Consider the following 25,065-nt stretch of genomic DNA (forward strand, 5'->3'; position numbering starts at 1 on the left):
TCTCTTGGCCTGTGCTCTGATCTACAAGCAACAGTAGACCTACTTTTCTTCCCTGACACTATGAACAGAGTTCCACTTCACTGTGGCTGCAAGCTTTGGTGTGCTTGTGCTCCTCCTCTGCCTGGGACCACCATCCAAAATTCTGTTTTATGGGAGACTTCATCCCATTCACATTCACAGTTAGGATTACTATCTATTCCCCTCCATTCTATTTTCCCCTTTGTACTATTATTTCATCTTTCACTCTGTTCCTCTTTACCAGTGTTTTGCTTCTGATCACTGCCTCCTTCAACCTGTCCTCTCTTTTATCAGCCTCCCCTCCCTTTTCTATCCCCTTTCACCATGTGCTTCTGCCATCCCTTCTATCAGTGTCCTCCCTTTTCTCCTTACCATTTTAATTCCCTAGTGGGTAAGCTAAATTTCTTTATCCGAAATATATTATTACTTCTTTGAACCAAATCTGATGAAAGTAACTATTTTAATAGTTTTTTTGTGCTTCTTCATATGATATAATTAACTCATTCCTCCTCCCTTTTCCTCTTCTCCCTGTATACTCCTTTTGTTCACCCCTTAATTTTCTTTATATCATCACATCAAAGTCAATTTATACCTATATCCTCTTTGTATGCTCCTTTTTTCTGCCCAAACAGAGATACAATTCTCAAGAGTTATAAGTATTATCTTCTCATACAGGAATATAAACAGTTTAACCTTATTGAATAACTTTTTTTTCCTGTTTATCTTTGTATACTTCTCTTGAGTCTTGTATTTGAAGATCAAGTTTTCTGTTCCCTTCTGGTCTTTTCATCAAGTAACTTTGAAAGTTCCTTATTTCATTGAATGTGCATCTTTTCCCCTGAAAGATAATGCTCACTTTTGCTGGGTAGTTGACTCTTGGTTGCAATTCAAGCCCTTGTGTCTTCTGGAATATCATATTCCAAGTCTTCTGATCTTTTAATGTTGAAGCTGTCAGGTAATGTGTAATACTGACTATGGCTCCATGATATTATTTTTCTTTTTTTGCTGCTTGGAGTATTTTTTTCCTTCTCCTGATAATTATGGAATTTGGCTACAATATTCCTTGGAGTTTTCCTTTTGGGGTCTCTTTCAGGAGGTGATCAGTGGATTCTTTCAACGGTGATTTGACGCTCTTATTCTACAATATCCTGGCAGTTCTCCTTGATAATTTTCTGGAAGATTGTGTCTAGACTCTTTTTTTTTTTTGTCATGACTTTCAACAAGTGCAGTAATTCTTTAAATATTTCTCCTGGATCTATATTCCAGGTCAGTTTTCTTTGTTATGAGGTATTCATATTTTCTTCTATTTTTTCATTCTTTTGATTATGTTTGACTGATTCTTAGTGTCTCATGGAGTCATTACTTCCATCTACCCAATTCTAATTTTTAAAGCATTATATTCTTCAATAAGCTTTTACATCTCCTTTTCCATTTGGCCAATTCCCCCCCACACACACACACGCACATTTTGCCAATTGTATTTTTAAAGGAATCTTTTTCTTCACTCAATTTTTCTGCTTCCTTTCCCAAGCTGTTGGCTCTTTTTTCATAATTTTCTTGCATAGGGGGCAGCTAGGTGGTGCAGTGAATAGAGCATTGCCCGTGGATTCAGGAGGACCTGAGTTCAAATCTGGCCTCAGACACTTGACATTTAGTAGCTGTGTGACCCTGGGCAAGTCAGGTAACCCTCATTGTCTCTCACAGAAACAAAAACAAAAAAAGCAAAAATGCCCTTAATTTTCTTGAATGGCTAAAATTTCTCTCATCTCTTTTCCAATTTTTTCTCTCTTACTTAATTTTTAAAACCCTTTTTGAGCTTTTCCAAGAAAGCTTTTAGGTCTTGAGACCAATTAATTTTCCCCCTTTCAGTTTCACATGTAGCTATTTTGACATTATTGTCCTAATCTGAGGATATTTGTTACTGTAGAAGCTCTTGATAGTAAGGACAATTTTCTCCTTCTTCCTCATATTATAGCCTATTTTTTTTGACTTTTAAAGTTGAGGTCTCCTCCTGATTCACAGGGACCACTGTTGCAAGCTTCTTGTGCTGGGGTATAGGGGGCTGGTCACTGGGTTTCTGCTCTGAGACCTCTGTGGCTTGTGGATTTGTCACTACCCCAGGCTTGCTCCCTGAGTTAGGATGGCTTGGCTGTTGTCATGCCTGTCCTGTGGGTCGCTCTCTAGCTGGCAGTTTGCCCTCTTAGCCAGGGCTCATGGGTCTCACAACTGGCCTGTTGTGCCACCAGCCTGCTGAGCCAGGACTAAGCGGCCTTAGCTTCTGATCTGTGCTGTGTCCAAGAACCACAACCCACTTGCCCAGACCCCATCTCTGCTGCACTGAGCTGTGCTATGTATCCCTTTCACCCAAGTGATTCAGCCCTTTCCTGAAGTCTTCTAAATTATCTCAAGTTGGAAGATGGTGTCTCTCTGTGTTTTTGTAGTTCCTGTAGTTCCTGTAGTTCTAGAATCATACAGGCTTGATTTAATGTTTTTGAGGTAAACTGGGGAGAGCTCAGGCAGCTTCCTGGCTTCTCTCTGCCGTCTTGGCTCCACCTCTCCCAATTCTAATTTTTAAGGAAATATTTTCTGCCATGAAATTTTGTGCCTGTTTTTCTATTGTGTCAATTCTCCATTTTAAGTTCTTTTTTTTCAGTGAATTTTTGTACCTCTTTGGCCAATTTTTCTTTTCAAGACATTTTCTGCTTCATTGGATTTTTATGCCCCTTTTAATCATTTGGCCTATTTTGGTTTTTGAGGATTTATTTTCTTCAGCATTTTTTTTACCTTTATCCACCTGTTGACTCTTTTCCCATGATTTTTTTTTTTTTTACAACACACACACATTTATTTTCCCAACCTTTCCTTTACCTCTTATTTGATTTTTTAAAGACATTATGTTCTCTTTCAGGAATTCCTTTTTGGACTTGAAACCAGTTCTTATTTTCTTTGAGGGTTTATATGTAGCTATTTTAATACTTTTGTCTTCTTCTGATTTTGTGTTCTGATCTTCTCTGTCATCATAGCAACTTTCTGTGAAATTATTATTTTCTGTGAAGTGATTTTTGCTGTTGTTTGCTCATTTTCCAGCTTATTTATTAACTTTTAACTTTTTGTTAAAGTTGGTCACTGCTCCTGGGGTGGATGGGGTACTTTATCAAACTTCAGGCTTTTCATGCTTCTATTTTTAGAGATAAATCTAGAGATCTGTAAGGGTTTTTTGTTTTTTTTTTTTAGTTCTTTCAAGGTGGTATAACCTAAGGATCAGTTTGGTCCCTGCTATTTTATGGCTGTGTTCTTGTATGTGAGTACACACAAGTGCTCTTTTCTACCCAGGAACTGTGGCCATGAATTTCCTTCTCTTGTCCTCCTCAACCTAGGACTGCAACCCAGAACTGGGTGTGAGCAATACTGCACTTAATGCCAGCAAATAGTTCTCTTAAATCTCTGTCTGACTTGTTGTCTGAACCTCCCCTTTCCCCCCACCAAGTCTCTATTGTGGCTAATTCAAACAAATTTATTTTTATTGAAGTGGTGATGATTTTCCACTGATTCATTAACATTCTATTGATCAATCCCAAATGCCATCAATAGTATGCTCTGGTATAACAGCTATCTAGGATTGAAATATATTATTTAAAAATGGGCTAAGGTGAATTTATCTGGCAAAAAGGTTAATTATGTCAAGGATATGACCTTCATTTCTAAATACAAGCACTAGGACCTTGAAACTATCTACTATGGCTTTCTGTGTCAATGGAGTTTACTACAAGAGCCATCATAAAATTCTCAAAACACAACAAAACCAAATTCATATTAATTTCAAATATAAATATATGACATAATAAATAGCAGTTTCAATAATGTATGAAAAGAGATGATAGATAAGAGAAAATGATATGCATTCAAAAATCTTAGATTTGTCATTACAAACACCATATTCCACATAGTCAAACTCTTATTTAAATAGTTAATCTCATTTATGTCATCCCCAACCATCCAATCCTCCTTGAAGAACTCCATAAAGAACTGCTTTTTCCCATTATATTTTAGATATACTTATTTTTTTGAAAAACAAAACAAGGAAAACAATTATTTTGAGGCAAATTCTTACTCCATGTAATTCTGACTCAGTTGCATTACCAGAACAAATCTGTTTTTCCATATTTAAAACTTTTATATATTTTATCAAAAATATCATGCCCATATAAGTCTTGATTATAGGTTAAACATCTCCAAGTGTTTAAAACTTCTTATACTTTGCTTTCTAGTTTTCTCACTATAGTCATCACATTTCCCCCTCCCTCCCTCCCTCCTTCCTTCCTTCCTTCCTTCCTTCCTTCCTTCCTTCCTTCCTTCCTTCCTTCCTTCCTTCCTTCCTTCCTTCCTTCCTTCCTTCCTTCCCTCCTTCCATCCTCCTGCTTTCTTGCACTTCCTTAACTCTGCCACATTGTATTGCTCTGTTTCTCTTTAAACTATCTCATATAACTCTGTATATACATTATATTTTTCTTGTTTATATTCATGTTTTATTCCTCCCAACCCCCACCCCCAACTAGAGAATAAAAACTACTTGAGGGTAAGAAATGTGTTTTGTATTTTATCTCTAGTGTTTACCTCAGTTACTTGTTTAATAAATACTTCTTGAAATAACTTTTTAAATTTGTGAAATCATTCAATAAGTATTTATATACTCCATCTAAAGGTCATTTTCAATTATTAATTCTGTTCAGATAATCAGTGGCTTCCATCACATGGATTACAGATCTATCACTTACTCATTCTATGACCCTTAGCAAGTCATTTAATCTCTTTGAGCTACAGTTTCTTAATTGTTAAGATAGGTACAATAATTCCTGATATGCTCCTTTTACATAAACAGGTGAAGATTAAATGATATATTGCATGTGAAAACTCCATATAACAGGAAGCAGGATAAAAATATTTATCATCATCAAAAAAATAAGTGGCATAAGTATTTGAACTCCTCACTAGAGCCCATCCTCCTACATATTCAGAAATTTAAAAAATAAAAACTTTCAATAAAGTTCTGGCTTTACTTGGAACCTTACAGTTGTAGAGGAAGTACACAATTTATGTAATGGTTTTAAGAGTGTAAGATACAATGATGGATCAGCATTTCCTTTTCTTTAAAAAAAAAGAATTTATCTATCTACACTTTATTTTTTTTAAATTAGAATTTTTTTTAATTTGAAAGGGAACATATATAGGCTTAATTCTCTGGTTTTCCTTTTCTACTTAGGACAACTCTTGCTGACTTAGCATCAGTGACAATGTTCACAGTTCCATAACCACAAAGAACAAAATAATTTTAAAAGAAAAGAACTTCTTTTTATCTGATACTAACTTACATTCCTTCCTTTCATTGTCAGTGTTCATATTATAGTCATATTATTTCCATTCATAGTCTATTTGCCTTGTGAAAAGAATGAGATGATTCATTCTTAATCAATAACCAACAAGATGAAACTTAAATCTATCAATAAATGACAGGGTTGTCATACCTTTGGTTTAAGAAGGAAATAATGATTCACTGAGAGATGAGTCTCCTTAGCTCTGACTCAATCAATGAGAATTCTATTACGTGAACAGAATTATCAAGGGATTCTGTTTTATAATTACTATGGGGTGATGAGTACTTTTTAAAAAGGCATATGAATAATCAGTATTGGTTGAAGTAGAGGAAAGCTCAATTTGTAGTATGAACAGAAACATTAACAAGAAAAAAAAAACCTACCAGATAAATTTTAATCAGTATTCAAGATATTAACATATATGAAATACCCAGAACCCCAAACCAAAGGAAGCTCAAAATATAGGGTTCAAATATCAATGTATTATAAGGAAAGGACACTGCAATATCTTGGTAGGTATAGAAAGGATATTAGTCTATTAGAATCTTATAATTAGAGCAAAGATATATCATAGCATAGTAATTAGAGAAATAGTTTCAAAGTCAGGAACCCTTTTGTTTAAAAGTCCTATCTCTGAAATATTCTGGATGTGTGACACATGGAAAGTGATTTAACCTGACAGGGTCCCAGTCAATCTTCAAGAGTATAAGTCTATTTGTTTATTTTACTTTTATGCAGGGCAATAAGGGTTAAGTGACTTGCCCAGTGTCACACAGTTAGTAAATGTCAAGGGTCTGTGGCTGGATTTGAACTCAGGTCCTCCTGAATTCAGGGCCAGCACTTTATCCATTGTGCCACCTAGCTGCCCAAGACTATAGTCTAAAGAATAAATATATATGTATAAATGTTTTAGGATACAGGGAATTTCCTCACCAAGAGTTATCTATATCAATAAAATCACAACTCTGTCTACTCCCAGACTCTCTAAAACAAACAAGAAAATAAAACCAACCAACCAACCAACCAACCAACCAAACAACAACAACAACAACAACAACAAAGAAACAAGTGTAACTCCAGTCACAAGTGCTACACATTGAAAATCCTACCTCAGGGATAATGAAGGGGGCAGGTACTACAATTATATTTCAATACATATCTATTTATGACTAAGTGATTGTCATTGGTAGAATCTTCCTCTGTCATAAAGGAAGTCCCTATACAATAAACATTGTGTTATTCTTTACTCTAGCACCTATATAACATATATATTTTAAATTATTCACGTTTACTGTTCGAAACTCCTTCCTAATGCCATCTAATACCTTTGTATATCTTATAATATTTTGGGAGGCATAATAAATTTTTAGTCAGTGTTGTGGATTGACTAATAGGATCATTTACAAATTCAATTAAATAAATTTATGTTTAATGTGTGTGAGTCAATAAGGACCAAAGAGTTTCTGCTTTCAAGGAACTTACATGTTTTAGTGGGAGGAAGGAGATACACTATGTACACACATAAGTAAATGCAATATAAATTGAAGATAGAAAGAATTCTAAGAGCTAGGAAGGAAGAGGAAAAGCATCTTAGAGGAAGTGATACTTGAATTCAATCAGAAAGAAAGAGAAATTTTCTGAAAAGCACCAGTGAGGAAGCAGTGCATAAAGAGTGTATATTGAGTTTGAGAAATCAGTAGTTATTAAGTTTGTCTAGTACAAAACAAAAAGACCATGAAGGGGATAGTAATGGAAAATATGGCTAGAAAAGGTGAATTGGCACCAGATTGTGAAGGGCCTTAAATGGCACATTAAAGACATTATATTTTATGGTAGAGACACCAGGAAGATATCAAATGTTTTAAGTGATGGTGTGACATAGTCATATCTGAGCCTAAAAAAGATTATTATGAAAGAACAACTACATTGGACAGATTTAATATTTTCAGAGACAAAGGGAATGTGCAATTTTAAAGGATTGTACCTTTCTTTTTTTACCTTACTAATTTCAACTGGATTATTTATCTGATTTTTTTTCATGTCATCACTATTATTTTAGCATATCAAAGGGTGTATATTGTTTTTAACTTTTTACCTTTTCATTTGAAGTTAACTTTCATAAATTACAGTTTTGATTTGACAAGAAAAATGAAGACAGTTAATGAGCATAATATGATGCTAAAATAAATAAATAAAAAACAAATGTTGGACAAAATATTGCCATACTCAACTCTGCTATAAATTAAGTGCATAATGTTAGGTAAGTACTCAATTCCTTTGGGCCTTATTTGTCATGATAGGTAGAGAGCTGGCTTCAGAGTCAGGAAGATCTAGGTTTAAGTCTCATCTCTGATACATACTGGCACTCACTTAAACTTTCAGTGCCCCCATTCAGCTCTTTAATACTGTATGCTGCAGAGCAGTTTCTGATCTGTATAGGTAGAGGGAGCTTCTTCACCCAGTTCTCTACACCATGCAAATCAGAGGTCTGGACCTCTCAGTTCCTTTGTCCTCCTCACCAAAAGAAACAAATGAATGAATGAATAAATAAATAAACAAATAAATGAATAGATAGGTAGATAGATAGGAGAGAGAGAGAGAGAGAGAGAGAGAGAGAGAGAGAGAGAGAGAGAGAGAGAGAGATGATAGATGGATGGATGGATGGGTGTGTGTCTGGCTGGATGGCTGGATGAATGGATAAATGTATATTCGACCTTGTCATTTCTAAGATATCTTCCAGCTCTAAATTCTATGACTATATGATATTATGAATCTTAACCATGAGTCCATATTTGGATGGTAGAGTGGCCATATTTTATGAGTTGCTTTTAAAAGAATGAGTTGGTTTTTTTATTAATTTCTAAATTTAGAATATTGTTTTTCGTACTTTTGCTATTTTTTATAGTACAAACAGAATTAAATAAACAACTGTCGTGATTAATATGGTATATATGTTAAGAATCTCTTTTTATCTGTCTTCATAAGTTTCTCCATAGCTGAATTGTAAAAGGAGTTTTTGTTCTCTTCCATATTACATATTATGTACATGAAATATACTTGATAGTTTATTTGGAGCCCTTGTCCTTTTCCTCTTTCTCTTCTCACCTATCATTCTCTAAGTGTCTTAGTACTGCCAAAGAAAGATGAACAGATGGTAGGTCAAATTCATTACTTTAGGTTTTGACTATTAAGTCTTATAATTTGTATGGCAGAAAACAAAATATTTGTGCCAAATGAAACCTCCATGGATATACTTGGCACTGATCTTTTACTCAGGTTTTGGTAGGAAATAAACAGGCTTAAGAAAAGGTGCCAGCCATTTGCAACTAAGCAGCGAGTGCTGAAAAGTAAGAGAGAATATCTTATTTTTGGATATGGATAGGCAAAAGCATATTCTAGGGAAAATTATGCAGAAGATGGAGAAAAGCAGTGAGGCACGTTTGCATGATACAACATTGAGCTGGCCGCAGAGTCAAAAAGATCAAGTCTCATCTCTGAAACATATTAGTTTTGTGATATTGGCCAGTCACTTAATCTCTCAGTGGCCCCATTCAGCTCTAAGACTATATATGTTGCAAAAGTTCCTGATGAGCATTGGTAAAATGGGTTCTTCATCACACCATAGAATTCATAGATCTGGACCCAATCAGGTCCTGTCTCCAAAAAATAGGGGATGGGGAGGAAGATGAATAATAGATGTTTACAGGGCCAGCATTGTGTGTCATGTGATTCATTTTGGAGTAAACAAATGGTCCCAATTATCAAATTATTTCCACCCATCATCCTTTTGCACTGACGTGTCTTCAATTATTCAAGATTCTCTAATAGGACTCTCTTGAAATGCAAGTACTCTTCAGAGTGGTAAAGACCTGTTTTCTAACATTTGAACAGAAACTTAAAACTAACCACATCATTTGTATAAGGAGCTTTGCAGAAGGAAATCCCTGCTTCCTTTACAATGTATGTCATCACCATTTCTCCAACTAATAATGATAATAATAATAATAAAACATTTCTACAATGACAAGATCTGCAACATCTCTTACATATATCATCTCACTCCATCTTCACAACTGTGTATTATTATTATTCCCTTTTAACTGTAAAGAATTAATTGTTATTTGAGGTTTTTATGCCGCAGCACACACTGGCCTGGGACTCTGCAAACCACAAGGTGCTCCACCCACTGGTTGTAGCCTTTGCCAGGGCTCTGGAACCTCAAGTCATCACCACTCCCCAACGCCTACATGGGCCTGGCAAAATTATAATGATTGGAAGCCTAGTGAGGGCAGTCATGTGACTGTCAGAGTGGCCATCCCATTGGCTGGGGCTGTGTGGGGTGTTTTCTGGGATTGGGGGAGGAGAATTGGGCTTGCAACTGGGAAGCTGGAAGGCGACAGGCATTCTGCTGTGTATTCTCAGCTGATTCCTGGGCAGTGGTATTTTTTCAGGTATTATAATTTCCCTTTCACCATTTTATTTCCTTTCCCTTGATCCTACTGATCCTGTTTGTGTTTTTTTTTTTTTAAATTCGTTCTTGTTAAAATAAATCCTGCTCTGTTTTGAGGGATGCTGCCGGTCTCCTTCCTTGCCCCAATATTGTGGCGAGCTGCTTAGCTAACACTTCCCAATTAAAAATTGGTCCCCACATAACAGAGGGGAACCTCAAGGCAAGAGAGGTCTTAATAACTTGCTCACAGTCACATATTATTTGAGGACAAGGGAGGCAAAGGGAGTGCCCTCATGATACATGCCTTCTTACCGCCAAGACAATCCCTTTATCAACAGGGCCACCTAGCCTATAGTCTTTTTATTTTGTGGGGCAATGAGGGTTAAGTGACTTTCCCAGGGTCACACAGATAGTAAATGTCAAGTGGCTGAGGCCAGATTTGAACTCAGGTCCTCCTGAATCCAGGGATGGTTCTTTATCCACTGTACTACCTAGCTGCCTCCTGTTGTATAGTCTTTAAAAGCTAATCTTGAGATTTCAGCTTCTGTGTATCTCAAAAATTCTGGACGTCCTTTGTCTTGTAAAGAGAAAGCATTTCAGACAAAAGCCTTGCAAGAATTCATAAAGTCTTAGTTCATTGATATGATTTATGTGAAATGAAGTCAACATCATTTGACATGTGCCATTATTTTGCATGTTGAAAAGCAATCACAAGCAGTAAAAACCCTTCAAATAATAGAACAAAAATTTTGAACTATTATCAATGTATTTACCAAGGCCATGCATTAAGCAGTATCATTCTACTTTCCCTTCACCTGAACTTAGTGCATACTTGATGTCTCTCCCTGCCCACCACCCAGGCATCTGAATTGGCTTGTATTTTTTCCCTTATTTGTCCATAGCCTTAGTTGTACTATTTGACCCATGGATTTATATTTTGAATTCCCCCATTTATTTTGGGTTAAGGAACTTGTTAAGGAATATTTCTGTGATCTGGTCTTTCCTCATCATTAATACAATATTGCTTGACACACTGATGAGGGCACAATCTTTGTTCTTGCCCTACCTTACAACTACCATAAATTATGACCAACCACAGTGTTGACCACATTATAATATTTATGGTCTGTTCTCAGTAGTATTCCATTAATTCCAAACTCCTTGCAGTGATGAACCATTAACTTTGTCTACTTATCAACTATTTCTGGGTAAGAATAACAAAAAAACTTCTTAATTTAATATATTCTTGTTTCTAAAATGAAGCCTGGGCTCTTGCCAGTCATCTTAACCATTGTCTTGCAACTGGATTTACATGACTCTGGAAAAGACATTACGGGGGAAAATTTTGCTCAACTGTGACTCACTTAAATCCAATTCACACTCAAGTCAAGACTTCATTCTTGTGATGTCATTGGTCCACTTTCAGACAGAAGGATGAACAAAAACAACAACAACCTAAACCAAAAATTTTTACTTGAGCAATATTAAGAAGCATGTGGATGTATTTGACATTTAAAAGTTTGCTTTTTGATAATAAGACTACTCTTTGGATTTTTATATTTTTTCCCCAATTTAGAAATAATGTTCTCTGTTGTTGAGCTTTAATAGTTAATTAAGTTCAGGGATATTTAGAGGCACTATTAATCTCTCATTAATTCGCTAGAAAATAGGATATCTTTAATGACTTAGATGTGCTTGTATAGATTTCATCACTTAACAAATTAGTTGTCTTAATGATTAAAGTGTTTACAATTAACAAGAAAGAGTATGATCATTTCATTCAAGACATTTATTTAAATCACCTCTCTAAAGTTAAATTATTTTCATCATGAAGATTAATTGCAAATAGCATAGTTTAAAGATTACAAGAGGGGATTACACATAATTTATGACATGTGAATGACACCTATGCTTTATTGTTTTTCACTAAGTATATTAAAAAACTTCGAGAAATAAAATGGCCTCCAGAGATCAATATTATTTTTATTATCAGATTTGATGAATTTTATTTGCCTGATTCACAAAACTTTATACTTTAAGCCTAAGTATTTTTAGGTAGACATTATTGGAAAGAAGCTTAAATGCAAGGAGATTTGGCAGCTACTATAATTCATGGCTTAATAGAATATCTAACTTCTGTCAAAGTTTGTTACAAAAGAAATTTAAAGTAAGTGAATCAAAATTGTTTGTCTATTGTATTCCACTGTAGAATTGGAGATATTAAGTTAGAAAAGTTATGATCCTTAAATGAAATTAAAATAAAAAATATTTAAATGTAATGGGCCTTTTAAAAAGACACTGAAAGAAAAAATGATAGAGTTCTGATAAAAGTTTAGAAGTTATTTTTAAAAATGAATAGTATTGGGGGCAGATAGGTGGTGCATTGGACAAAGCACTGGCCCTGGATTCAGGAGGATGTGAATTCAAATCCAGCCTCAGACACTTGACGCTTACTAGATATGAGACCTTGAGCAAGTCACTTAACCCTCATTGCCCTGCAAAACAAAAAAAATAATAATAGTATTTACCAGAATCTCTGAGATGGGAAGGATCTTAGAGGTCATAAATTGCATAATACTTGTCTGTCTTGGAATCTATTTTGTAACTTCTACTTAAAGATGTCAGGTAGGAAGAAACCTATTCAATTCTAAGGCAGACTATTTCTTTTTGGAGGATAGTTAAAAATGTCATGAAGTTTTCTCCTGTTGCAAGTAAAAATTCTGCCCTTCTGCAACTTCTTTTCATTACTTCTAATTCTGTCATCTGTGAATACAAAGAACAAATCTTGTCTCACTCTTAACCACAATAGTCTTTCTATACCTGAAGACATTAATTATTTTCTCCTAAATTTTCCTGACTGTGTCATTGCTCTTTTTTTGTTCTCTTCCTTCTTGTCTGACATCTTTTCAATCCTCTCTGCTAAACCCTCTTCCTTTTTCTCCCCAATAAGTATAAGCATATCCCAAGAATCTGCCCTGCCCACAACTTCTTTTTTCTCTTTGCACCACCTTTATTAGTTATTTAATCAACTTACATGGGGCCAAGAACCATCTCTAAGCATATGACTTATAAAGTTATATTTCCAGCCCTATCTCTGGCCTGAATTACATTCTCACATGCCCAATAACTTGCTTGACATCCTCACTTGGATGTTTCAGTCATCAGTCATTTAAACTCCACATGTCCAAAATGGAATTGATTACATTTCCCTGAAAACATCTTTCCACATAAACTCTTGCCTCCATTCCCATATCTTCAGTTACATGGTCTGCCTGCTCTCCTGATTGAAAATTCTCTAGCTCTGCCTACCATTTTCATGAGAAGCTCCAAACATTAACTTCATTCCCTGTGCAACTCACTTGCTAGATTTCACTTCTCCCCCAGCAGTCTTCTCCTCCCTTCTCTTTATGTTTCCCTTTATGTGTTGTTTTCTTCTGATAGACTGTAAGCTCTGAAAAGTTTGGGATATTTTGTTTGCTTTCATTTATGTTTTCAACACTGAACATTGTTTTGGAACAAAGTAAAAAATTCCTTCCTCAGACCCTTACTAGCTTTGTGGCACAGGGCAAATCACTTAATTTCTCTGTTCCTCAATTCCCTTCTCCCTATAAAGGGGGTAATAATAACACCCAACTCATAAAATTATTGTGAAGATAAATTGAAATGACATAAAATTTTGCAAGCATCAAAGATAAATACTAGCTGCTACTTAATTTAGATGCCAAAAAATCTGTTTGCTAGCTCTATGTTTATCATCAATCCATCTATCTATCTATCTATCTATCTATCTATCTATCTATCTATCTATCTATCTATCTATCTATCTATCATCTATCATCTATCTATCTATCTATCTATCTATCTATCTATCTATCTATCTATCTATCTATCTATCTATCTATCTATCTATCATCTATCTTAAATCAGTTGATCAATCTTTCTACCATATTTAAATCCCTCATCATTTCTTGCCTAAACTATTGCAATAGCTTCCCAAATGGTTGTTATGCCTTTACTCTCTTCTCTCTCCAGTCCACCACCCACAGAGTTGCCATTGGTATTTTATAAACAATTCTCTATCTGGCTATGCCATTTTACATATTTAAACATCTCAAATGTCTCTGTATAGGGTATATAATATCTTTCACCTAGAATTTCAAGTCCTCTATAATTTGACTCTTACCTGACATCTCTCTGTACCAAATTGCTCTTCTACCTATTCCCCACTTGTAGCATTATTTTCTCACCATTCAAGCCTTTACATGGGTGGGCAATACATTTAAATCTGCTCCTTTGTCTTTAACTCACAAAATCCCTATTTCCATCTCTGCCCAGATCAGGTAATATATCTTATTTGACACCTTTCTGGATCTTTTGGATAATTTGTATTTACTCCACACTTTGAAAGTACCTTTTATCATTACTATACATTTTGTAGTTACTTGGGTCCCTGTGATAACCCTGCAGTAGAATGTAAGCTTTTAAGACTTCATGGATTATTTACTTTTTGTTTTTCCAGAATCTAGCATACATAGTAGAGTAGAGAACAGCAGAACTCACTTTTCCCTCATTCTGGGCACTGCGTATCTAGTAAATAATTAACTTATAATATGTAGCTTGAGACTATGTTAACTCTTTGCCTGCCATGTCACACTGTTGATAATAGTGAGAGCTTGTATGAGTCCCAAATGTTTGTTGCTTGGCAGTCCAAAGAAAATTCTCCAGATTTTTCTCACATACCTCATATTACCTCATGACTGCTTCATGATTCTGTGCTTCTACAGTTGTTTTAAAATTAAGTTTAACTCCTTTAAATGTAGTCTTCCATCACCAATTCCTTCTCATATGTTTGTTATAATGTGGAGTAAATGCTGAATTAATGCATATGGACTGACTAAGATGATTCTGGGTTGGTGAAATCCTACTAAGGTAGAAAGGCTTTTAGTGTCGTACTGGTAACAAACTAAATCTGTTCTCCAATGACCAGGTTAGTTAAGTATGAAAATGTTTATTAGGCTGGCACAGTTTCCTGGAACATAAAAGGAAAATAATATGAAATAAGACTATAAATATTAGGTTGCAAACAGATTGTGGAGGATCTTAAAATAAAGATTAAAGAGTCAAACTTTAGTATTTAGTGATCCCATTTCATGCTGTCTTGTCTAGCACTTTATATCCTCTATCATTCCCACTGTCTCATTTATCTTTATTCTCTTTATCTAATATCTGCTTCCATGCTGCCTAGAAACATGTCCATGTATCCCCATTTTCAAAAAGACCCTCACTTAATCTACCCATGCTTTCTGGTTATAGTGTCATCTTTCTTCTCCATTCATGGGTAACCTCCTTGAAAATGTCATCTGCAAGAGATGCTTCTACTTCATTTCCTCTCATTCTCTTATTTCTTACCAGTCTGGCTGCTCCTTTTATCATTCAATTGAAATTGTTATTTCCAAAACCACTAAAGATTTCTTAATTGCCAAATCAAATGGCCTTTTCTCAGTTCTCATGCATGACTTCTCTGCAGCTTCTGACATGTTGATCCCCATCTTCTTGATACTTTCTTCTGTCTAGGTTTTTGGGACAGAACTCTCTCCCCATTCTCTATCTACCTATTTGAATACTCTTCAGGCTTCTTTTCTGGATCTTCTTTCCATTAATATTTTATGACCTTGAATGTCCTTCAGAGTTCTCAACTGGGTCTTCTATCTATATACTATATCTCTTGGTGATCTAATCAGCTTCTCTGGGTTCGTTATTAACTTTCCATGGATAAATCTCAAGTTTGCTTACCCAGCCCTAACCTCTCTGCTTACCTCTAGTCTCATATCTTCAACTGGCTATTGGATAACTCACACTAGATTTTTCAGATATTTTGAATATAATGAATCCAAAACTAACCTCATTATCTTTCTGCCCAAATCTTCCTCTCTTCCTAACTTCTCTATTAGTATTGGTAGCATTACCATTATTCTAGACACCCAGGTTCACAAACCTTAGGTGTCTTCATTCCTAACTCTCTTTTACTTCCTACATTCAATCTATTGCCAAGATCTGTCGATTTCACCTTTGTAACATCTCTTGCATATACCTCTTTTCTCCCCTAACACTATCACAAACTTGATGCAGGCAACTGATCACCAAGTTATGACTATTGCAATAGTCGGCCAGTTGGTCTTTTAGTTTTTCACCACTGTAGTCCATTCTCCACTCAACTGCCAGTGATCTTAAACTGCAGACCTGACCATGGTACCACTCTACTAAATAAACTTCAATTGCTTCCCATCACCTCTAGAATGAAACATAATATCCCATGCTGGGGGTCCAAATCCCTTTATCATTTGACTTCCCAACTCTTTTAAAGTTCTCTTACAACTTAGAAATTCTGTGACACATCCACATACTCTCAGATGCAATGACAATGGAATTTTTTGCTTTTCCTCAAGTAAGGCAATATCTACAGTCTTCAGATATTTTCACTGGATGTTTCCCATACAAAGAATGCTCTCTCTCCCTATATGTTTCCTGGCTTCCTTAAAGTCCCAGCTAAGATTCCCCGTTTTGCGAGAAGTCTTTCTCAATCTTCATTATTCTTAGAGATTTCTTCTGTTGACAATTTCAAATTCATCCAATATATAACTTGTTTGTACATAGTTATCTGCATCCTTTGTTCTTCAGTAGTCTCTGAGTTCCTTGAGAACAGAGACTATCATGCACACACATGAATATACATACACACATATAAAACACCTATTAATATTTATACATGTATATGTACGGTGAATTTACAAGTGAATTCTATCAAGTATTAAAATATTTAATTACAATACTACATGAACTATTTTCAAATGTTAAAAAAGAAGAAGAAACTCTTACATATTCCTTCTGTGATACAAAGATGATCTTGATAAATAAACCAATGAGCGTTAAAACAGAAAAAGTTAACTCTAGTCAAATATCCCTAATGAATAGTAGTGATTAAAATATAAGGAAACAGTCTATAGCAACATATTTAAAAGATAATACACTATGTTGAGGTTGAATTAATTATAGGGATACTGGGTTGATTGAATTTCAGCAAAACCTATGAAGATAATATACTATATTAATAACTAAAATGCATGATTATATAGATGTATAAAAGATTTTGACAAATGACACATAAAAAACTAAAAGTAAATGGATTTTTCTAAAGTATGATAAATAGTAAATATAACACCCTCGACAAAATAATAAATAATATCTAAAACTAAAAGCCAAAATCATATGTAGTGGTTCAAAATTAGAGGTACTCCCAATATTATTAGGAATAAATAAAAATATCTGCTATCACTTATTATTTGATATAGTACTAGTAATACGAGCTATATTTTTAAAAAGAAAAATATTTAAAAATAAGTAAGGAAGAAAGCAAATTATTAAGTTTTGCCAATGAGATGAGATGGCCTACCTAAAAAAACTTGGTCACTCAGCTAGAAATTAGTTGAAATAATGAATAATTATAGCAAAATATCAAAGTAAAAAGAAATCCAAATAAATTATTAACTTTTTGATAAATTATGCATAAAACCCAACAGAAATAGATAGATGGATGAATTTCATTCAAAATATTCACAGAATGTATTGAATATTTTTAGGTTAGCTACCAATACATACACACACATAGGAAATGAATGATTTCAGCTAAAATTCAGTTTACACAAATAATGAGAAATTAAATACTTGGCTAGATATAAAGGCTTATGATTGGCTATGTCAATATAACAGAACGGCATTATAATACTAGATAAATTATTTTACTTATTGAATGCTATTTCAATCAAACTGCCAAAGATTGATTTTATAGATCTGTAAAAATAATAAAATTAATCTGGAGGAATAAAAAAATAAAACTATCAAAATAATGAAAAAGAAATGTGAGATGTAAAGAAACTCAGAAGTGGCCATCTCTAAATATACTATAAAATACAATAATCAAAATTATGTGGCATTGGTCAAAACTATTTTTAAACAATCATCATTCAAACAGATTAGGCACATAACATGCAGAAGAAAATCAACATAGCAGCCTAGTGCCTGATGAACACAAATACCATAATTACTGGAATAAGTACTCATAATTGAACAAAAATTCTTGAGAAAATTGGAAAGCAAACTGATAGAAACTAGGTTTACAGCAACTCATACCATATGCTGTAAAAATGTCAATATAAATACATGACCTAGATTTTTTTTTTTAGTGAGGTAATTGGGGTTAAGTGACTTGCCCAGGGTCACACAGCTAGTAAATGTTAAGTCTCTGAGATCGGATTTGAACTCAGGTACTCCTGACTACGGGGCCAGTGCTCTATCCACTGTGCCACCTAGCTGCCCCCATGACCAAGATTTAAAAAAAAAAGTTATGTTGTAAACAAATTACAGAATCAAGCTGGTAAATACCTTTCACAATTATGAAGAAGGTATTTGTGACCCAGAATTTAAAATGAACAATTTTGAATACATATTTTTTTTAAATGGCACAAATAGAGAAGAAAACATTTAATATTAAAAGGGAAAGAGTCAACTAATTTCCAACAAGTTTTTTTTTAGTTAAATTCCCAATATTGTATATGTAGATAGGTGGAAACCTATAGGTATAGATAGATATCAATATATGTACATATTATGAATATAAAGTAAATAACATCAACACCTGTCTATTGTTAATAGATAGGTGTTGTATATAGATATATATCAATCTATACATATGTTAATATGTATACATAAATATTCCTATGTCTAGAAATGATTTGAATGCATAAGCATAATATCCAATTTTCCCATACATTAATGGTCAACATATTTTAAAATACAGTTCTTCATGTAAGAAATGCAGGCTGTAAAGGGTAGATGAAAAATATTCTATAAATTGTTAATTTTTGAGGTTCTACCTTAAACCATATTTATAAAGGATGATTAAAAAGAAAATGACAATTGTTGGAAAAGTTGTGAAAACATTTGATTAGAATTTTGTTTTTAAGTTGGATCTTTGACTAAAGAAAAGGAACAATGAAATGAATGGACTCAGAGAAACCAGCTAAAGAATTTTATGTACTATTTCAGAATGAAGTAAGCAAGAGAATATCTGAAACAATAATTATATTACAAGGACAAAAATTTTTGAAAGACTTAGGAACTATAATCAATACAATGACCGATTATAACTCTATAAAGTCAGTGATGAAGTATGTTATCCTTCACCCAACAAAGAGGTAGGAGACTGAAATTTCAGAGAGAAGCATATTTTCAGAAATGATCAAAGTTTGGTTTGGTTTTGACCATGTTTATTTGTTTAAATGGTTTTTTAATTGGTTTACTATTTAGGAGAGAGTGGATAATAGTGATGATAAATATGAAAACATAAAAGAAAAAATATTACTGACCTGTTTAGTGCTCTTGTGATTTATATAGTTCCCTACTTCCTTTTCAATGAATCTTTTTCACTTTGTCAATATCACTGTGCTTAACAATCATGCCTTCCCTAGTTATTTAAAACATTTCAGAAAAAAAAAAGCCCATTCATAGTGCACTTGCTTGACATTTAATCAGATTTTTCAATTGGCAAAAATGATAGGTTGAAGTTGCTTCCTCTAAGTCATAACATTTCATTTGATGGCTTGCTGAATAATAGATGAAAGAATTATATCCATTTCAATTCATTTTTCCAATTCCATGCCATAAGTGCCAAGTAAAATATGATTGTCATTACAGTAGTAAAAAAAATCTTTAACCTTTGTAATATTATCTGAACTTTATGGTTATTATTTCTTTATAGATTTTAGCTAAATAGGTTCTTATGTTTCTATTCATCTTTCTATCACTCAAGTTTGTTTATGGAGGGGAAAGGTAATTTAAGCACTGTAAGAAGTACTCTGATCTACAAATGAGCATGTGATGAATGATTTTTAACAAGTTAGAAGTAATTTATAGACTTCAAAATGTTTCCCTGTACCTGCAACCAAATGTGATCAATTCCATTTTACAACAGAGGATACTGACAGAAAATGCTAATTCCAGTTCTCCTTTTGGTGAGGCAGGTAGAGTTATATATGTTTTATTTTAATTTAATAAACTTTTAGAGTGTTCAGACTACTAAGATGTGATAGAGTCTCATGAAGTAAAGTATGCACAGAAAATATTAATTCAATATGGAAAACTCATGATATTCAAAAAAGCTTGATACAAAAGCTTTGAATATTATTTTGTTCCCATATGAAAGTTTGCCCCTAAAATCCATTCTTCTGGATTATTTAACAGGCTAAATTTAAAGAAAATTCTAGAAAATTCACATCATCATTACCTGAATAGGTAAGTTTGTGGGAAGAATAATTTTTCTCCCTGTCCTAGCTCTTCTGATGTTATAAAGATCTACCCCTATTTTTACCCTACACACACACACACACACACACACACACACACACATACATAATTTTACACCACTTAAAAGGGACCAGGAGAAGATTTTTCATTTGTTCCTGCCTGGGAACAAATAACAGATGCCTCAATTGTCATTCATTCAGCAAGCATTTGTAAATATTTCCTGCTCTCAGGGAACTTACATTTGAATGACCAAAACAACACATATAAATATAGACATATAGACATATAGACATATACCTAACATATACAAAAATTACTATAAAACATTTATGGTTCTTTTACCTAGCCAAGCCACTACTGGGTTGGTATCCTAAAACAGATTTTTAAAAATTTGAATTCAAAATTGGGGTGATGCCCATCACTTGGGGAATGGCTAAACAAATTGTGGGATGAGATTAGGATGGAACACTATTCTGAAATGTTTTGTATAACTGCACATGTATAACTTATATTGAATTGCTTGAGTTCTTAAGGGGGATGGGGAGGGAGGGAGGAAAAGAATTTAGAACACAAAGTTTTAAAAATTGATGTGAAAATGTTTATACATGCAACTTGGGGAAAATTCTAAAGAAAGAAATAATTAGAAACAGTTAGGTGGTACAGTGGATAAAGCACTGGCCCTGGATTCAGGAAGACCTGAGTTTAAATGTGGCCTCAGACAATTGACACTTAGCTGTGTGACCCTGGGCAAGTCACTTAACCCTCATTGCCCCACAAAAAAACAAACAAACAAAAAAAGGAAACCAAAAATGTATATGTAAGGAGAACCCACATAGGTGAGGAAAGGGTTCATTTAAAATATTATTTTTTGAACTACTTCTAGAAGACCAACTCCTCCTCCTTAGATATCAATCAACAGGCATTTACTAAAAACAAACAAGGGAACAAAACAAAACAAAACAAAAAAACAAAAACTTGCTATTTTAAGGGATTCATTAGCAAAATGAACAACTCATAAGATAAAGTTACAGTTAGAAGGTCCTTAGTTCAAGTGTTTTATTTTATAGATGATGAAATTATGACCCAGAAAAATAAAGTATATTATCCAAGGTCTCACCCCTGAAATATGGGGGGGAAATCTAGAAATAACCCCATCTATTGACTCAAAGATAGAGTACTTTTTACTTTACCATGCATTATTTGGAGAGACAAATGGGAAGAAATTGGTATAATTATAAATTTTATGCATATATAATGTATTTATTTTTATATGTTATAATTATAAATGGTATAAAAATGAAATTTAAAGGCATAATTTTTATTTGTAAATGGGCTTCCATTATACTAGTTACTCTCAATAAAAGCTTAAATTTATATATAAAAAAAGAAGCTTACATTCAATTGGCAGAGACATCATACAAATAAATAGATACATGTAAAATACAAACAGATTAGGTTTAAAAAATTCACAAGAGAAGGCTATAGAATTTTGGGGAAAGCCTCTTTAATTTCTAATCAGTGTCAAAGAACTGAGGAGAAATGGATTAGCTAAATAGTAGGTGTCCCTCCACCCTGTCCCATACAACCATGTAGATCAAAATGGACCCTAAGGGTGAGAGAATAAAACATATTTGAACCTTATATATTTTTTAAGCTTCCAAAAGATCCTTTCATGTCCTGTTTTGTTTATAAACTATAAATGGACAGATTCAGAACATGTTAACAGGCACTTTGGTTACCATCTTGCTCTCTTTGAGGCAGATATCTAACCTTGAGTTATAAACACAGGAACAAGTCTTCATAATCAAATTCCACACCACCATTCACTGATTACCTGATTTAATCCTAGCCAGATGTTTCAAAACTGATTATCTTTCAGTATGTTCACAACCAAATTCAGAGACACAGCTATATTTTTGCTTCATAATTAAATTCTCTTATGGATAGTAATGTTCAATATTTTAACTCAGTCACAAAAACTAATTTAAATAGTTAGCAAATAATTATATTTCACCTTAATTCTCTGCAGTCAGAATTTTTATATCATTATCTGTTCTTCATTGAATTGTTTATTTTTAAATATGTCATCCTGATAACACCTATTTTTAACATTTCCCCCTGTTGTCAGGTGGCTAATTTTTTTAGAGTCTGTTATGAAATGCTTCTATATTTCTGTATTTTATTGACTCCATCTAAAATTTGACAAATATGTTGCAACGATTTTCCCCAAAGGGACTTAAAATTCATTAGTTATCTCCTATGAAACATTCCAAAATGTCTGCCATGTTAAAGTGTTTATAAATGCAATAACAATACCTAAAATCCAAACTGAAAGAAATGCACACTGACTAACAGAAATCCCAATATCAAATGCCTATGTAAACAAAGGAAGCAGGGGAGGTAAATTTTAAAAGACTATAATAAGGTAAAAGTAATTTAGCAAAAAAAAAAAAAGCCGATACGTTGTGAGGTTAACAAACTTTATTACCTCACATAAGCAAACATATTATTAGTTGTTTTTTAAAGTTGTATTGTATGGTCACTTGAGTAAGTATAGTTCTGATTACTATGTAGAAGAGGTTTTCAGAGCACATTTATAGGGGTGCTGACTGATGCCTTAGGTGAACCTCAGACATTAGAAATGCTATATTTACATTATATTTATTATTGAGGTTAATACTATGCCAAAATTATATACTTAAGGTACCAAGAGGCATGCAGAATTTTGGTGAATGGGAACTTTGACAATAGCAAGATCTCTTGAAGAATATAAATGAATTTTTTTTTTTCGGGGCAATGTGGGTTAAGTGAGTTGCCCAGGGTCACACAGATAGTAAGTGTCAAAGTGTCTGAGGCCGGATTTGAACTCAGGTACTCCTGAATCCAGGGCTGGTGCTTTATCCACTGCACCACCTAGCTGCCCCTAAATGATTCTTAAATGACACTTAAAGAGACAGTTTACCTTAGCCCATAAGCAAAGGAATAGAAGGCAATATATTATAATAGAAAGAAGACAGGCTCCAGTGACAGAAATGGGATTAAAATCTGACCTTTAAATTTAATACCTTGGGTAATCAACTAACAAAAAATTATTAAGCATCTTCTTTGAACTCTCCTATGTGCTGAGTACAAATACAAAATACAATGAATAAGACAATCATTGTCACAGGACATTACATTCTAATAGAGGAGGCAAGAAGTATATATACAATACAACACTATATAGCACAAGTATACAGTGAATAAATAAAATATATTTAAGTCACATTTAAATAGTATACTGAATTTAAATTAAATAGACACAATGTTGGAAAATGAGGGCACTTGCACTTGGGGTGGTGGTGAGAAAGTGCTTCACATGGCATATGGTGCTTGAGTAGGTTTTTCATAAAAAAGAGGTACTTTGTAGGGTGGAAGTAAAGAGGGAATACATTCCAGGCATGTGGGTCAACCAGTGTAAGTCATCGAAAGTTTTTTGTGTAAGAGAAACTGAGAGAAAACCAATTTGACTGGATGACTGAGTATGGGGCTAGCTTGTGAAGGGCTTTCAAGAGAAAAAAAACACCAAATACTAAATTCAGATTATATTTTATCCCAGGCACCACAAAAATTATTCATTAGAAAGTGACATAATCAGATCTACAATTACTGAAAAAATAGTTTGATGTGATGTGCAGGTTGGAATAGTGAAAGACAAGGTAGGAACACTAATGAGGTTGACACAATTATCTAAGAGGTGATTAGGGTCTGAACTAACATAGCAACTTGGTAAAAGAAGAGAAGAGTTTGAAGTATTTAAATGTTATATATGTTGAAATCGCAAGATTTGACAATGTATTGAATATTTAATGTAAGGGATAAATAGAGATAGATGATAGATAGATACATACATACATGCACACATACATATATAGGTAGATAGGTAGGTAGATAGAAACATAGATACATACATGCATGTATCCATATGTGCATACACAGATGCATAGATTCATAGATAAACAGGGCATTTATTTAGGCATTTACTAAATGCCATGCTAAGCACTGGGGATACAAAGTCAATCAAAGAGCTTTATATTAATAGGGAGAGAGAACACATTTTTAAAAAGGTAGAAAATGGGGGAAAGAGAAGGGGAGAATATCTACTTCTTAGAGCCAATGTTTAAGTGGAGCAGACTAGGCAGTAAGTCAGTAGGTGAGTTAGCAGAATGTCTGAGACTTCTAATGATGTGTCTGAAAGGAAGAATGAGAAGTAGAAGTTTATACCAAGTTTGAAAGCTCATGAGACTGTAAGGATGGTACTGCTTTCCACAAATATAGAGAAGTTTTGAAGAATGAAGAGTTTTGGGGGCTATCATGAGTTGTTTGGGATTTTTTGAGTTTGAAATATCCAAGAGACAAATCATTTAAGCTCCCTGTGCCTCAGTTACCTTATCTGAAAAAAATGAAGTGTTTGAAAATGATAGTTTCTAAGGCCCCTTCTAGCTAAAAAAATACACTTTCATGATTCCATAAATGGCAAATGTACAGGTATAAATGTTTAGGAATAAGTCCATACTATACTTCCTTTCTTGCTTTGTCCTATAATTTGGTTTTAAATTTACTGGCCATAGAGCTCAGTGCTCTTGGTTCTGGCCATCGACTGAGACCCCAGGTCCTGGGCCCACAACCCCCAGCTCCAGCTCCAGTCTTAGACTCCAGCACTATTGCCACCATGATGGACTCTCACTGCTTTATTCCAGCCTCTCCATGGCATTCTGGAGCTGTGTGATTGTCATAGGGATCTGCTATACAATATTTGACTTGGGCTTCCATTTTGATGTGGCATGGTTCCTCACAGAGACATCACCCTACATGTGGTCCAATCTA

General features: G+C 34.0%; 1 protein-coding gene across 1 annotated transcript in view; it reads left to right on the forward strand.

Annotated features, from left to right (window-relative positions):
* The window catches only part of LOC122747495 (V-type proton ATPase 21 kDa proteolipid subunit-like), a 56,468-nt gene that overhangs the window by 30,939 nt on the left and 464 nt on the right, over window positions 1-25,065 (forward strand). The window contains 1 exon segment of the mRNA XM_043993477.1: window positions 24,810-25,065. Within this exon segment, the coding sequence (XP_043849412.1) occupies window positions 24,810-25,065 (256 nt within the window).

Source organism: Dromiciops gliroides, chromosome 3 (assembly GCF_019393635.1).
Source record: "Dromiciops gliroides isolate mDroGli1 chromosome 3, mDroGli1.pri, whole genome shotgun sequence".
Lineage (NCBI taxonomy): Eukaryota > Metazoa > Chordata > Mammalia > Microbiotheria > Microbiotheriidae > Dromiciops > Dromiciops gliroides.